Source organism: Macrobrachium rosenbergii, chromosome 8 (assembly GCF_040412425.1).
Source record: "Macrobrachium rosenbergii isolate ZJJX-2024 chromosome 8, ASM4041242v1, whole genome shotgun sequence".
Classification (NCBI taxonomy): domain Eukaryota; kingdom Metazoa; phylum Arthropoda; class Malacostraca; order Decapoda; family Palaemonidae; genus Macrobrachium; species Macrobrachium rosenbergii.
The window spans coordinates 38028465-38044845 of NC_089748.1; the positions used below are offsets into that span (position 1 = coordinate 38028465).

Consider the following 16381-nt stretch of genomic DNA (forward strand, 5'->3'; position numbering starts at 1 on the left):
TAGTTTGAAAGCTACTGACAGACAATATGGCTAATCTTCAAAAAATATATACAGCTTTCCCATTAAGAAAAATATTGTTGTTTGAAAGCTACTGATTAACGATAGTGCTAGCTTAAGAAAAAATAAATTTCTACTGCTTAAAGATGGTGCTAATTCATGAAAAATAAATAGCAGTTTCTCATTAAACAATGACTGCCATTCCAAATTTACTGACTGAAGACATATAATTAATTTCCTCCGATAAATTCAAGAAAACAAGTAAAAAGTGCGCCTGCGTTTCTTCGACGCAGTCAGGTTTTATGTACAGCGTATAATCAATAATCAAGGCCACTGAAAATAGATCTATCTTTTCTTTAGGTGGTCTCGATATACTGCTGTATGAGCCGCGGCCCACAAAACTTTAACCACCGCCCGGTGGTGGCCTACCCTATATCGCTGCCAGACGCACGATTATGGCTAACTTTGACCTTAAATCAAATAAAAACTATTGAGGCTAGAGGGCTGCACTTTGGTATGTTTGATGATTGGAGGGTGGATGATCAACATGCCAATTTGCAGCCTTATAGCCTCACTAGGTTTTCAAGATCTGAGGGCGGACAGAAAAAGTGCGGACAGAAAAAAGTGCGGACGGTCAGACAAACCCGGCACAATCATTTTCTTTTACAGGAAACTAAAAAGGAAAGGAGGACTGCACTCTTAACCGTTCTTAGCCAGGTAAAACCTCAAGAAGAAAAGGAAAGGAAAATCCCTAACAGGGAAAAATGGTCAGATCCGCCTCCGGGGAGACGGAATATTATTGGAATTTACTCACACGCACACTCTAAACATTTTGCGGGGAGCAAGCACCTCTCTGAACCGCAATCACCTTTAAAGAGGGCATCGTTGAGAGAGAGAGAGAGAGAGAGAGAGAGAGAGAGAGAGAGAGAGAGAGAGAGAGAGAGAGATTCAGGGAGAGAAAGAGAGATTCAGAGAGAGGGAGAGAGAGAGAGAGAGAGAGAGAGAGAGAGAGAGAGAGAGAGAGAGAGAGAGAGAGAGAGAGAGAAGCAGGCTCTGAAAGAAAACAACCTCGATGAGAGAGAGAGAGAGAGAGAACTGAAAAACTGCACAGAATTAACATAAAAAAAAAAAAAAATACACAAAAAAAACTAAGGAATTCAAGCTTTTAACAGACCATGGAAAGGGGAAATATCTCCAAATGCCTAAACGTACAAAAGGACCTTAAACAAACTTTGTTTATGACCAAAAAAAAAAAAAAAAAATTTGTACTTAAACAGGGGAAAAAAATCATTCAGATGCAAAGACAATCTGTAATGAAACGACCTTACAAGTTACATGAAACGGAAGACTTTGAATGGCATAGCCTACCTTCAGAAGAAAGATATATAAATAAATAAATATATATATATAAAATAGAGACGAAAGACACAGAGTACCTCAGAAAACGAGTGGAACGTAAAAGACCTTACCTTGCACAGCTGAGACCACCAGGAGGAGGACGGTTAGCAGTGCCAGACTCAGGTGCCGAGTCCAGCCGAGTCCTCTTCTGCGGGGACACACCTTGAGTCGTGCGGCGCCCATCACCTGTCCAGCATCGTCATCTGGGCTCGACAAAAGGAGGAGACTGCTGGGTTCTGGTTGCTGCTGCTCTTTTCCTCTCCCCCGAAAAAGATTTGCCTGTGGTCGATGCAGAGGCTTTGGCAAGGCGGGTGGGCGTTTGTTGACACCCTCAGATCAGTTTGGTTTTTTTTTTTAATTATAATTTTTTTTCTGTATGTATAAGAGGGGGCAGATACTATTCTGTTTTTTTCTCTTTCTGTGTGTACAACAAATGCCAGATAATTATCAGGTTTTTTCTCAAAGTTCTGTGAAATTTTTCTTTTTGTGTATACAATAAAGGGTCAGGTAAAACTCAGTTTTTTTTTATCAGAGTTTTTAATTTTTTCTTTCTGCGTGCACAATAAAGGCCAGATAATTATCAGTGTTTTTTCTCAGTTCTATGAAATTTTTCTTTCTGCGTGTACAACAATGGCTAGATAAAAATCAGTTTGTTCTCAAAATTCTTTGAAATTTTTCTTTCTGCATGTAAAAATGGCCAAATAATTATCAGTGTTCTATCTTTAAATGATCCCACAATACAAAAAAAGTCTTCACGCCCGAATCAAGTCCACTTATGAAAGTGTCTAATGCACTACAACTCAGTTTTCGGAGTCACACAACTTATATATATATAACACTTTATCACACTTACTCACAATATCCGCACTTTAAAATCACTTCTGTTCAGTCAAGTCTACAGTACAGTCTTCTGTAATCCAGTACTGGTCCACTAGAAAAGGGACGAGGGAGGGGGCGGGGGAATAGGAAACCCCCTGGTGCTCTCAGATGGTGACAGCTGGTGCTGGGGCTGGTGCAGTCCCCCGGTTAGCCTTTTAATGCCCCGCCATCTTTTCTACCATCTCTCCCACCTTTCTTCCAGATGGACATCAATATGGCCAGGCTAGCTCTTAGCATGAAGAGAGAGAGAGAGGCACTCCGCCGATCGTCTTTAAGCTCATGCGGATTAAAACAGTTAAGAGCTTCGGAACAATTTCCTTAATTAAAAAAGTTCTAACCGAGGATTTAATTGAATAGCTTCTCCTGATTTTTTTTTTTTCCTTTCTTTTCCTTTCTCTCTTTTTTTTTCTCTCTCTTTATATCTCTCTTTTCTCTTTTTTTCTTTACTTCACCTCTGGATGTGATACGGCGTATATTCTCTCCCACACAAAGAGACAGAAGTCAATGTCACCCTAATGAAATAGCACTGGTTCGAGGCTCCTTCTCCTTTTCCTGCAAATCCAAACGCATCTCTGTAACGAAGACAAGTTTGATTAATAACACGAACAGACACACAACCACACGCGCACACACACATCTACACAAGCACGTACAACGCCCTGGCATTTAGAAGCATGGAAGACTTATTGCGGAGGTCTTTATTTTGACTTTTAGGAGAAAATACTTTTTACTATCCTAAAAGACAAATACTAAATTGGAAGTGGTTGGCATTTAGAAGCATGGAAGACTTATTGCGGAGGTCTTTTATTTTGGCTTTTAGGAGAAAATACTTTTTACTATCCTAACAGACAAATCCTAAATTGGGAATATTTGGCATTTAGAAGCATGGAAGACTTATTTTGAAGGTCTTTATTTTGGCTTTCATGAGATAATACTTTTACTATCCTAACAGACAAATACTAAATTGGAAATATTTGGCATTTAGAAGCATGGAAGACTTATTTTGAAGGTCTTTATTTTGGCTTTCATGAGATAATACTTTTACTATCCTAACAGACAAATACTAAATTGGAAATATTTGGCATTTAGAAGCATGGAAGACTTATGGCGAAGGTCTTTATTTTGGCTTTTTTGAGATAATACTTTTTACTATCCTAACAGACAAATACTAAATTGGAAGTGGTTGGCATTTAGAAGCACGGAGGTCTTATTGCCAAGGTCTTTATTTTGGCTTTTCTGAGATAATACTTTTACTATCCTAATAGACAAATCCTAAATTGGAAATATTTGTCATTTAGAAGCATGGAAGCCTTATTTTGAATGTCTTTATTTTGGCTTTTAAGAGAAAATACTTCTTACTATCCTAACAGACAAATCCTAAATTGGAAGTGGCTGGAGTAAGCCAATTATCAAACAATAAAGAGGACCTCTACAAAAATTGGAAGTGGCTGAAGTAAACCAATTATTAAACAATCAAGAGGACCTCTACTAGAAGCTGTAATACTTCCTATAAGCACAGTAGTACGTCTATGCCATAATTAACCGAATGCATTGGTTTTGTAGATACCAATTATTTATGTGCTTATACAGCTTAACCTATTTATTGGATATTATAATTCCCTGTATACTTTTTCATTGGTGGCCTTGCAGCCTTCAGTTAAAATACTGCCAATATTTTCAATGTAACGATAAATTAAAAGAACTGAAAATACCTTAATGAAAAAATATACAGGGAATTATAATAACCGACATATGGATTTATTATAATTCCCTGTATATTTTTCCATAAAACTATTACAGTTCTTTTAAGTTTAAAGAATTGAAAATAGTTTAAAGAAAAAATATACACGTAATTATAATAACCGATATATGGGTTTTATCATAATTAACTATATATTTTTTCTCATTAAACTATTTTCAATTCTTTAAATTTATCTTTCTACCGAAAATATTGGCATTATTTCACCTGAAGGTTGCAAGGCTATTGAATGAATTTTTCTTTCCCTGCTAACAATATTCCACCATTAAATAATAAAAATATCAGTAACCTTGCTGATTTCCTAGACAGTAATTAAAGTCGACGCATTTTAAGAACCTCACTCGGCCACGCCCCCCTTCCCCTGGCACCATAGATAAGGCATGACATTTTCGTACTGCACTCTCGGACGATATCAGTTGCTGCTTGGCTATGACGCTGATAAAAGTCGAAAGGTCACTCGTCCCAGGGAGGAGTAGTAGACCCCATGGAAGGATGTGGTGGGCGTGGCCTATTGATATTCTTAAAATGCGTCGACTATACATCTTGACAGACGACGAGCACTCTGTTGGCAAGGTGTTGTCTTTCAACATATGAGGAGACATGAAAACTAGAGCAGTTACCTAATAATAAATCCTGCTCTTAAATGGGGATCATTTGAGATCATGAGAAAAACAAGTACAATATGCCCCGAAGTTTTTTCGGCGCTATCGAGTTTTCTGTACAGCATATAATCAAGGCCACCGAAAATAGATCTAAGGCTTTATGAGCTGCGGCCCATGAAACTTTAAACATAGTACAGTGGTGGCCTACCCTATATCGTTGCCAGATGCACAATTATGGCTAACTTTAACTTTAAATAAAATAAAAATTACTGAGGCTAGAAGGCTGCAATTTGGTGTGCTTGATGATTGGAGGGTGGATGATCAACATACCAATTTGCAGCCCTCTAGCCTCAGTCGTTTTTAAGATCTGACAGCAGACAGAAAAAGTGCAGAAGGACGGACAAAGCCGGCACAATGGTTTTCTTTTACAGTTAAATGAGAAAGATGGTATGAGTTTGGAGAAAAAGATTTATATGATACGTATAGCCTATGCTGGTGTGAAAAAATAGAGGTCAATGCTAATCAGATAATTAGGATGAACGTAAGTTTTAGTAAAATTTTGTTATCTGAAAACATGAGAGCGATTACTAAAGTACGGAAATCATATGTATGTATGGATGTATAAATACATACATATATATACATATATATGTGTGTATACAAACATATATTACAACCTGGATCTCTCGAAATATATGTTTTTAGGTTAATTTTGCCTTTATTGCCCTTATACTTTCATAGAACGCTGTTAGATTGGAGTGAAACACACACGCACACACACACATAGTCTCTTTAATCAGTCCACGAATCTGTCAAAGTTACCTTAACCAATGAGACGCCAATCATCATCCATACCTATCAACTGACAACCGAAAAAAAAAAAAGGTGGATGAAGCAAAATGAAAAACCGGCATTAAGCCAATTCCCTTTCCACATTCCACACCAGCCCTGACCCCCATGGAATTACAGCTATTATCAGTCGACATTCACCTAAACTGTTCTATTAATTACCGTCTATTTTTACAACAGCCCAATTCTTCTCTCTCTCTCTCTCTCTCTCTCTCTCTCTCTCTCTCTCTCTCTCTCTCTCTCTCTCTCTCTCTCTCTCTCTCTCTCTCTCTGTGCTTCGCGGCCGAAGCCTCCCTCCCTTTTCTTCATATAATGAGAGAGTTCTCCTTTAATGTTTTCTTTTCCCAGACCCCTCTCCACCAACTCTCGCGTTTTAATAAGTGAGGGGTGGGGGTCGTACTCTCTCTCTCTCTCTCTCTCTCTCTCTCTCTCTCTCTCTCTCTCTTTTCCGCGCCTCGCAGCCTGTCTGTCGTCTCCGAGAGATTTATTTTCCTCTTTTTGACTTATGGCGGCTTTTGTGCCTGCTGGTAACACTTTGACTCAAGGCAAACACGGCGCCCGTCTGAAAGGAGAATCAATTGGTCGCAGGCTTTAAATGTGGGAATCGGCAAACATGCGCCATTGATCGCATAAAAACACACATACACGCACGCACACAAATACACACAAACACACACACACAATATATATATATATATATATATATATATATATATATATATATATATATATATATATATATATATATATATATATATATATATAATGAAAGCTAAATTTGATCCGGGACTTAATTCTTTCTGGGAATTTCTTCCACGTTAATACAAAAGGTTATATGAACGTTTATAAGACCGTTTATATTGATATTTATAAGACCGTTTCTACTGATATTTATATGACCGTTTATACTGACATAATACCGTTTATAATGACACTTATAAGACCGTTTATACTGACACTTATAAAGCCGTTTATACTGATATTTATACGACCGTTTATACTGATATTTATAAGTATTTATAAGACCGTTTAAACTGATATTTATACGACCGTTTATACTGATATTTATAAGTAATTATAAGACTGTTTATACTGATATTTATACGACCGTTTATACTGATATTTATAAGTATTTATAAGACCGTTTATACTGACATTCGTAAGACCGTTTATACTGACATTTACAAGACCCTTTATACTGACATAAGATCGTTTATACTGACATAAGACCGTTTACACTGACATTCATAAGACCGCTTATACGTACATTTACAAAACCGTTTATACTGACAGTTACAAGACCGTTTATGCTGACATAAGACCGTTTATACTGACATCCGTAAGACCGCTTATACTGATATTTATGAGACCGTTTATACTGACATTTACAAGACCGGTTAGTGGCATTTACAAGACCGTTTATTCTGCCATAAAACCGTTTATACTGACATTTACAAGACCGTTTATACTGACATTTACAAGACCGTTTATACTGACATTGACAAGACCGTTTATATTGATATTTATGTATTTACAAGACCGTTTATACTGATATTTACAAGTATTTATAAGACCGTTTATACTGATATTTACACGACCGTTTATACTGACATTTACAAGACCGTTCATACTGACATTTACAACATCGTTTATACTGATATGTATAAGTATTTATACGACCGTTTATACAGATATTTATAAGTATTATAAGACCGTTCATACTGACATTTACAACATCGTTTATACTGATATATTTATCCGACCGTTTATACAGATATTTATAAGTATTATAAGACCGTTCATACTGATATTTATACGACCGTTTATACAGATATTTATAAGTATTATAAGACCGTTCATACTGATATTTATCCGACCGTTTATACTGACATTCATAAGACCGTTTAGCCTACACTGACATTTATATCGCTTAAATACGAACGCGGGACCGAAAAATTAGGGAATTAATTACAACTCGGCGATAGCACCAATTTAATATCTTTCTTTATGAAGAGCCCTTGTTTGCTCTGCTATCCGAGGTACTCTCTCTCTCTCTCTCTCTCTCTCTCTCTCTCTCTCTCTCTCTCTCTCTCTCTCTCTCTCTCTCTCTCGCTACTTTTCCGCTCTATTTGCTTATAATTTTGGGGTTCCAGATTAATCTTTATGCAATGCCTGTGTGTTGTGATTATTATTATTATTATTATTATTATTATTATTATTATTATTATTATTATTATTATTATTATTATTATTATTATTATTATTATTATTATTATTATAACAAAATATCTGCACGCAATTTAAATTACTCCTTATAGTTCGTCCTACAAAAAAATGCTAACAAGATCAATCACAAAAATAAAAATACAATACAATCTCATTATTATTATTATTATTATTATTATTATTATTATTATTATTATTATTATTATTATTATTATTTTCGACGATGATTTGATATTTGTGTCAGTAGTAGTACTCTATAATAAATAAGCATTTCTACCAAACCCACTTCCCAATGACTTGAACAGCAGGCTTCCATCAGTCATCAATATTTGAAAAAAAACGAATAAGCATCACCCAGAAAACAAGTAACAAATGCGCCGAAGTTTCTTCGCCGCGATCGAGTTTTCTGTACAGCGTATAATCAAGGCAACCGAAAATAGAAATTTAACCATGGCCCGTTGGTGACCTGGCCTATATCGCTGCCAGACGCACGATTATGGCTAAATTGAACCTTAAATCAAATAAAAATTACTGAGGCTAGAGGGCTGCAATTTGGTATGTTTGATGATTGGAAGGTGGATGATCAACATACCAAAATGCAGCCCTCTAGCCTCAGTAGTTTTTAAGATCCGAGGACGACTACAAAAAGTCCGAAGAGAAAAAGTGCGGACGGACAAACAAAGCCGGCACAATAGTTTTCTTTCACAGAAAACTAAAAAGATAACATAGTTAAAATACGGTACGGGAACATCAACGCTACATGTTCAGGGCCAATTACAAATATATTTGCCATCAAATTACGTCTCTGATCATCTGCTCCGCAGTAAAGCAAGTTTCATCGCAACGTCATCCGCTTAACGGCTAATACGTTTGATTAGAGGACGTGTTCATAGCTGCCAACGCTAAATCTGTTTGGAATACATCAACTGGGATACGAATAGGTAGATGGGAATGGAATGGAATGTGCTGTGGAGTTTAGGCCAAAGTCCACGCACTGGGACCTATGAGGTCATTTCGCGGTGAAAGGGAAATTGAGAGTAGGTAGGTTTTGAAAGGTGTAACAGGAGGAAAACCTCAAAGCAGTTGCATCATGAATCAATTGTTAGGAGAGGGTGGATAGTAAGATGGAAGAAAGATATGAATGGAGGTACAGTAAAAGGAATGAGAGGGGTTGCAGCTAGGGGTCGAAGGGACGCTGCAAAGACCCTAAGTAAAGCCTACAGTGCACCACGTGAGGTACAACGACGGCACTAACCCCCTACGGGAACTGTGTAACCATGAAAAAACTGTATCTGTTTCGACACTAAACTTGAGCGCTGAATTATGTCCTCTGGCCTCGCTGACTGAAGAACTCCGAGGGCTTTCGTTCTCCCTAGACGCGAGGCCGGAGTGACAGATCGCCTTTATCTGTCCCGAAAAACAACGGTGTCAACAGGGCGCGCGACTGACTGACTGTGTTTGCTTTTGGAAGGCAAATCTTCCGCGTTAATTTGTTTGATTTCCCGACGGGGTTTGTCAGCGGAGCTACGGACCAGGGAGACCCGTAATATCCACCCTCTGACGGGAAGCATTTTCCTGAGATGTAACGATGTACCGGGATCTTTCGATGAAAAAGGAGGGACGCCATATTTTAAAAAATAACCACTGAATTTTCTTGAAAATAATCTCATTCTGTTTCCCACACCCAAATTACTGAAGAGCTACTTTCCTAGCCTAGCCTAGCCTAGCCTAGCCTGCCCTACCCTAACCTAACCTAACCTACCTAACCTAACCTAACCTTACCAACCTAACCTAACCTAACCTAGAGCATAGCAAAAAAAATAGGGGCTGGTGCAATACTAACATACATCTCAGGACTTCGCTTACAGGACCCCGGTTTTTTTCAAAGCGTTCTATAACTTGTAAAGAGGACTGGCATATAGAATTAAGGCCAAACGACAAGCAATTGCTGGGACCTACGAGGTCATTCAACGCTGAAAGGGAAATTGACAGTAAGAAGATTCGAAAAAGTGTAACAGGAGGAGAAACCTTTTGCAGTTGCACTAAGAAACAATTGTTAGAGAGGGTGGAAAGTCAGATGGCAGAAAGAATATGAACGGAGGTACAGAAAAAGGAATGAAAGGTTGCAGATAGGGGCCATGGAAGGGACGCTGCAAAGAACCTTAAGTAATGCCTACGGTGCATCACGTGAGGTGCACTGACGGCACTCCCCCCCCTGAGGGGTTAAACATTCCTGGATGGATATATACAAAGATTATTTGCGTATAACGATGTTCAACAGCTCATATTACGTACTCAGAAAACATGTCATAATTTTCTAATTAAAAAGGCAGTCATATTCCAAGAAAGTTCATCTATCGTCTGAGTTTATCTTACATTTAGATATTTAAAAATAAATGTTTACCAAACACACCTCCCCACTTATTACCAAGTTTTTTCTTCAGTTAATAACAAAATCCCAATTTAACTAAATTTGAAAAACTGGAAAATCCTTCGATAAACTCTTGGCAGAGTTAAAGTTGTATAAACTCGAGAGAAACGTAAACATGTAAAATATACGCCGAAGTTTCTTCGGCGCAATCGAGATTTCTGTACAGCCGCTACAGCGTATAATCAAGGCCACCGAAAATAGATCTATCTTTCGGTGGTCTCGGTATAATGCTGTATGTGCCGCGGCCCGTGAAACTTTAACCACGGCCCGGTGATGGCCTGGCCTATATCGTTGCCAGATGCACGATTATGGCTAACTTTAACCTTAAATAAAATAAAAACTAATGAGGCTAAAGGGCTGCAATTTGGTATATTTGATGATTGGAGGGTGGATGATCAACATACCAATTTCCAGCCCTCTAGCCTCAGTAGTTTTTAAGATCTGAGGGCGACAGTAAAAAGTGCGGACGGACAGACAAAGCCGCCACAATAATTTTCTTTTCAGGAAACTAAAAATGCTAAAATAATTAAATTGTGTTGTTGCCTGCAACTAACGGAAATTAAAATTAAAATTATACTAAAGCGATATGTTATACTATAACAGTTAACGACTGAAATAAACTTAATTTTCTATAATGTTTACAAAGTTATAAAAAAAAATTATAGAGCTCATATGGAAAACATTTCCTCTTTACACAGATTTGATTCTGTTTGGCAATAACTATGATCATATAATCTTGTTTTTACAGCATATTTTCCCTTCCATTACGGGGAAAGTTATATAAGAACCACGCTTGCCGTAAATGGAATCATTCATTTTACAAGAACACTTCACGTCACTCCAAGATGATTTCACGCCAAATGATCTACAAAATAAGTTATGCAAAAAACACACTTGTCTTGTTTGGTGATATCAAAAGATTAATGGATTATTTCATACAAGAAAGTAAATAGAATCATTCATTTTACAACACGAACACTTCATGTCATTCCAAGATTGCTTCACGCCAAATAATCTACAAAAATAAGTTATGTCTTGTTTTTTGCTTTCGACAGATTGAGAGATTATTCCATACAAGAAAGTAACTAGAATCATTCATTTTACAACAGGAACACTTCATGTCATTCAACGACGAATGCACGCCCAAAAATCTAAAATATACGTTATGTAAAATACAAACTTGCCTAGTCTGGTGATCTCGAAAGATCAAGAGATTATTTCATACAGAAAACTAAGTAGAATTATTCATTTTACAACACGAACACTTCATGTCGTTCAACGATGAATTCACGCCAAATAATTTAGAAATTAAAAAAAAATGATTAAAACCACGCAGCAAGCAGGCTGCCTATTACGCAGGGAAGACATTTTCCAGGGCGACGCAATAAATACTGGGTAACCACACAGTTTCCATAATGACGGTCTGTATAAACTTGGAGCTAAAACAGTTTTTGCATAGATAATGCCGGCTATAAAGATTGTTTAACAGCATATTCGCCTGATTACGCGCATCTTTTTGCAAGAATGAGATGCAAATTTCACCAGCAAAATGCAAAAATGAGGGTAAAAAAAATTCACTTTAAGGACACATTAGGGAAGGTGATGCACGGTGTCGCCCCCCACCCCCGCCCCCCTCGGAGCGAGAAAGAAGGAATTTGCACTTAAGCCATGTGATCGGGATTTGAATTTAAAAATTTAGGACACAGGCCAAGCACTGGGGACCTATGAGGTCATCCAGCGCTGAAAACGACGTTGAAACAATTGTTAGGAGAAGGTGGATAGCAAGATGGAAGGAGATTATGAATGGAGGTACAGTAAAAGGAACGAAAGGGGTTGCAGCTAGGGGCCGAAGGGACGCTGAAAAGAATCTTAAGCAATGCACTAGCCCCCCCTACGGGGATCATGAAACTGAATTGCAGTGGAGTTTAAGGTCATTCAGTAACTATAAGAAACCTTCTACTAAAATTCTAACAACTGGAATCAAACTTTTTCAAAAACCTAATGAATAGGCAACTATTTTTGTCTAACGCTAATTTTTCGAAATCCTGCTTATTTTAGTATGTTAGTTCTAAATTCAGTATGAATTTTCTAAATTCAGTATGAATTTTCTAAATTTAGTATGAACTTTTTAAAATTAAGATGAGCGTTCTAAATTCAGTATGAATTTTCTAAATTTAGTATGAACTTTTTAAATTTAGGATGAGTTTTCTAAATTCAGTGTGAATTTTTAAAATTAAAATAATATGTATGTTCTAAATTCAGTATAAATTTTCTACATTTAGTATGAATTTTTATAATTCAGTATGAACTTTTTAAATTCAGTATGAATTTTCTAATATGAATTTTCTAAATTCAGTATGAATTTTCTAAATTTAGCATGAATTTCTAAATTTATTACGGTATTTTTAAAATTCAGTATGAAATTTCTAAATTCAGTAAGATTTTTAAAAATTTTGTACGAATTTTCAAAATTTACAGGGAATTTTCTAAATTTAAATTTAGTTTGAATTTTCTCAATTCAGCATGAATTTTTTAAAATTTAGTAAGAATTTTCTAAATTTAGTATGAACTTTCTCAATTCAATATGAAATTTCCAAATTTAGTAAGTTCGTTCTAAATTCAGTATGCATCTTCTAAATTTATTATGACCTTCGTAAATATATATGAATTTTCTAAATTTAGTATGAACTTTTTAAATTTAGTATGAATTTCCTAAATTCAGTATGAATTTCTAAATCTATTATGAATTTTCTACATTCAGTATCCATAAATTTTCTAAATTTAGTTTGAATTTTCTAAATTTAGTATGAAGTTTCTAACTTCAGTACGGATTTTCTAAATTCAGGATGAATTTTCTAAATTCAGTATGAATTTTCTAAATTTAGCATGGATTTTCTAAATTCAGTATGAATTTTCTAAATTTAACTTGAATTTTCTAAATTTAGTATGAATTTCCAAAATTCAGTATGAATTTTCTAAATTTAGCATGAATTTTCTAAATTCAATATGAATTTTCTAAATTTGGCACGAATTTCCTAAATTCAGTAAGAACTTCCTAAATTCAGTATGAATTTCCTAAATTTGGCATGAATTCTCTAAATTCAGTATGAATTTTAACAATTCATTAGGAATTTTCTAAATTCAGTATGAATTTTTAAAATTCAGTAAGAATTTTTAAAATTCACGATGAATTTTCTGAATTCAGTATGAGTCTTTAAAATTCACTATGAATTTTTAAAATTCACCAGAAATTCTCTAATTTCATAATGATTTTTAAAATTCACTATGAATTTTCTAAATTTAGTTAAGTAGGAGTAGAAAGGTATAACGAAGCAGTAAAATTTATCAAATAGTGACTGGGATAAGAACTGTTAAAACAGCAACAAGATGAACATAGAGAGAGAGAGAGAGAGAGAGAGAGAGAGAGAGAGAGAGAGAGAGAGAGAGAGAGAGAATATCCAATGAATATTTAATTAATCGTTTCACCCTAGTGAGATGAGGATTACCTCGTCGAGGGCCTCCTATTTTGATGGTATATATATTGACAAAGCAATGAACATATATCTAGTTTTTCTCTCTCTCTCTCTCTCTCACTCTCTCTCAATTCCTCATTCCTCTAATTCCTAACTGCACCCCAAAAGTCTTCTAGCAACCAGGTACCTAATGCACAACAACAAAAGTGAAAGAGAGACAGTAATACAAGTAATTTTGAGAGAGAGAGAGAGAGAGAGAGAGAGAGAGAGAGAGAGAGAGAGAGAGAGAGAGAGAGAGACTTCCTACATTCCATCCCCACCACCAAACCTTATTTCCCTACCCCCCACTCTTATTCCTTTCTTCCTATCCAGAGAGAGAGAGAGAGAGAGAGAGAGAGAGAGAGAGAGAGAGAGAGAGAGAGAGAGAGACCTCCTACATTCCACCCCCCACCCCCAAAACTCATTTCCCTACTAACTGTTTGATAGAGTCCCTTTTTCCTTTCCTTTTTTCCAACAGAGAGAGAGAGAGAGAGAGAGAATAAGCTTTTCCTCTCAGCCCATAAACTAGAAAACAGATTCCCAACGAAACCTGGCAATCAGTTTTGTTTACTGCCGCGCCCCTGAGACGAGTTCGTCCAAAGGCAGGACAGAAATGACCCAGACGACAAATTGCAATCACTTCAATCCGTTCTCCAGTCTCGAGGCATTTCTAGTGAACATGAATCTATTCGTTATGGAATGGAACAGGTACAGGATTTAGGCCAAAGGCCGAGTGTTGAGACCTATGAGGTCATTCAGCGCTGGAACAGAAGTTGACAGTAAAAAGGTCTGAAAGGTGTAAAATTCCATACTTGCACTGCACTAAGAACTAATGGTTAGAGGTGCTGGACAGCAAGACAGACGAAAGAAGATTGGAACGGAAGTTAGGTAAATGACTAATGAAATGCCTACAGTGCACCACAAAAAGTGGACTGATGGCACTTACCCTCCACCCCTACGTAAAAGGATGTTATCAATGATAATTAAGAGGATTACTGAAGACAATTAAATTATATATATATATATATATATATATATATATATATATATATATATATATATATATATATATATATATATATATATATATATATATATATATATATATATGTATATATATATATATATAATTACTTTTACTTTCGCTATGTAACTCTTAGTACTCGTAATATCAATACCTCGTGGCCCAAATATAAAACAGATCTGTTCAGAATACTCACAGAAAAAAATATATTTATATTTATTCTCATCAAAACCAAAATGAGCCCAAAATTCCAAGTCGAAACAAAAATCACTCGAAAGAGGAATCTCCCATACCCTCTCCTTCTGAAGAACCTCTAAATAAAAAAAAAATAAATAAATAAAAATTAATTGAAACCTCATACGAATATATGCGGTTTCTGGAACCGGTGGGAATTCCTTCCGCAATTCGAATTTATCCGAATTCTCAGAGGATAGGCAAAGTTGATACACGCTTGAGGATGTAGAATAATTCCACTAAGCCTATCTGGTAAGCCTACAGGGCCTTTCAGCGCTTAGAATTTTATTTACTTTTTTTTTTTTTTTTTTTTTTGCTTTCTTTGCCCGAGGAGATATTAATATAAATTCCTGGAGATTATATTTCTAAACTGCGAGCCGAAAGAAGGGGGAGGATTTCCTAAAATGTTCGGCAGAACTTCCGGTTAATTAATGCCGGGATATGCTGCTCTTATTGCGCTGAAATCGCGCTTAAAGAATAAAAATCAATAGAAAAAGGATTTTAAGACAGCTCTGAATCTGTCGTGTGCATATTGCATCAGACAGATGAAATGGGTTCCTTGGCTTGGATGTCGTCTTAGAATGACTGTCTGACAAGAATGGAGCTTTGACAATACTAGAGTTCTGATAATGGAAAAGTATGTTATGAGAGAGAGAGAGAGAGAGAGAGAGAGAGAGAGAGAGAGAGAGAGAGAGAGAGAGAGAGAAGTAAAATGGCTTTGTGAGATTCAAAACTTCTGGCAAATCCTGAACTTTGACACTCTAGATCCTGGTAAATAATACTTAACAAAGGCGTAGGGAACAGAGAGAGAGAGAGAGAGAGAGAGAGAGAGAGAGAGAGAGAGAGAGAGAGAGAGAGAGAGAGACTGCTTTCCAGACCCTTTCCCCCTTTCCTTCTTCCTTAGCTACAGCCTGGATAGCATCAGCAATTCTACTTCTTCTTCTTCTTCTTCCTCAACCTCGTTCCCTCACAACCAAGCCCAACTGTCACTTCAGCACCATTGATTCCTTAGAAGAGAAGCCGAAGAAGAATCAAGAAGTTTCATCGCCACCAATCCTGATTCCCTGAGTGTGGCATCTCTACAGTGGGTCCCTGGCAAGATCACGGAACTGGCCGACCCCACTTACCGTTTTTGTGGAACTAACTGGAGAATCGTGTTTAAGTTTTCTGAAAAGGAAACTATTGTGTCGGCTTTGTCTGTCCGTCGCACTTTTTTTCTGTCCGCCTTGAGAACTTAAAAGCCACTGATGCTAGATGGCTGCAAATTGGTATGTTGATCATCCACCCTCCAATCATCAAACATACCAAATTTGCAGCCCTCTAGCTTCAGTAGTTTTCATTTTATTTAAGGTTAAAGTTAGCCATAATCGTGTTTCTGGCAACGATGCAGGATGACACCACCGGGCCGAGGTTAAAGTTTCATGGGCAGCGGCTCATAAAGCGTTATACCAAGACCACCGAGAGATAGAT

General features: G+C 36.6%; 1 protein-coding gene across 1 annotated transcript in view; it reads right to left on the bottom strand.

Annotated features, from left to right (window-relative positions):
• The window catches only part of LOC136840714 (protein sax-3-like), a 653455-nt gene extending 651739 nt beyond the window's left edge, over positions 1 to 1716 (bottom strand). The window contains 1 exon segment of the mRNA XM_067107529.1: positions 1467 to 1716. Coding sequence (XP_066963630.1) covers positions 1467 to 1578 — 112 coding nt within the window. The 5' untranslated portion in view covers positions 1579 to 1716.
• Positions 1717 to 16381: the final 14665 nt, after the last annotated feature.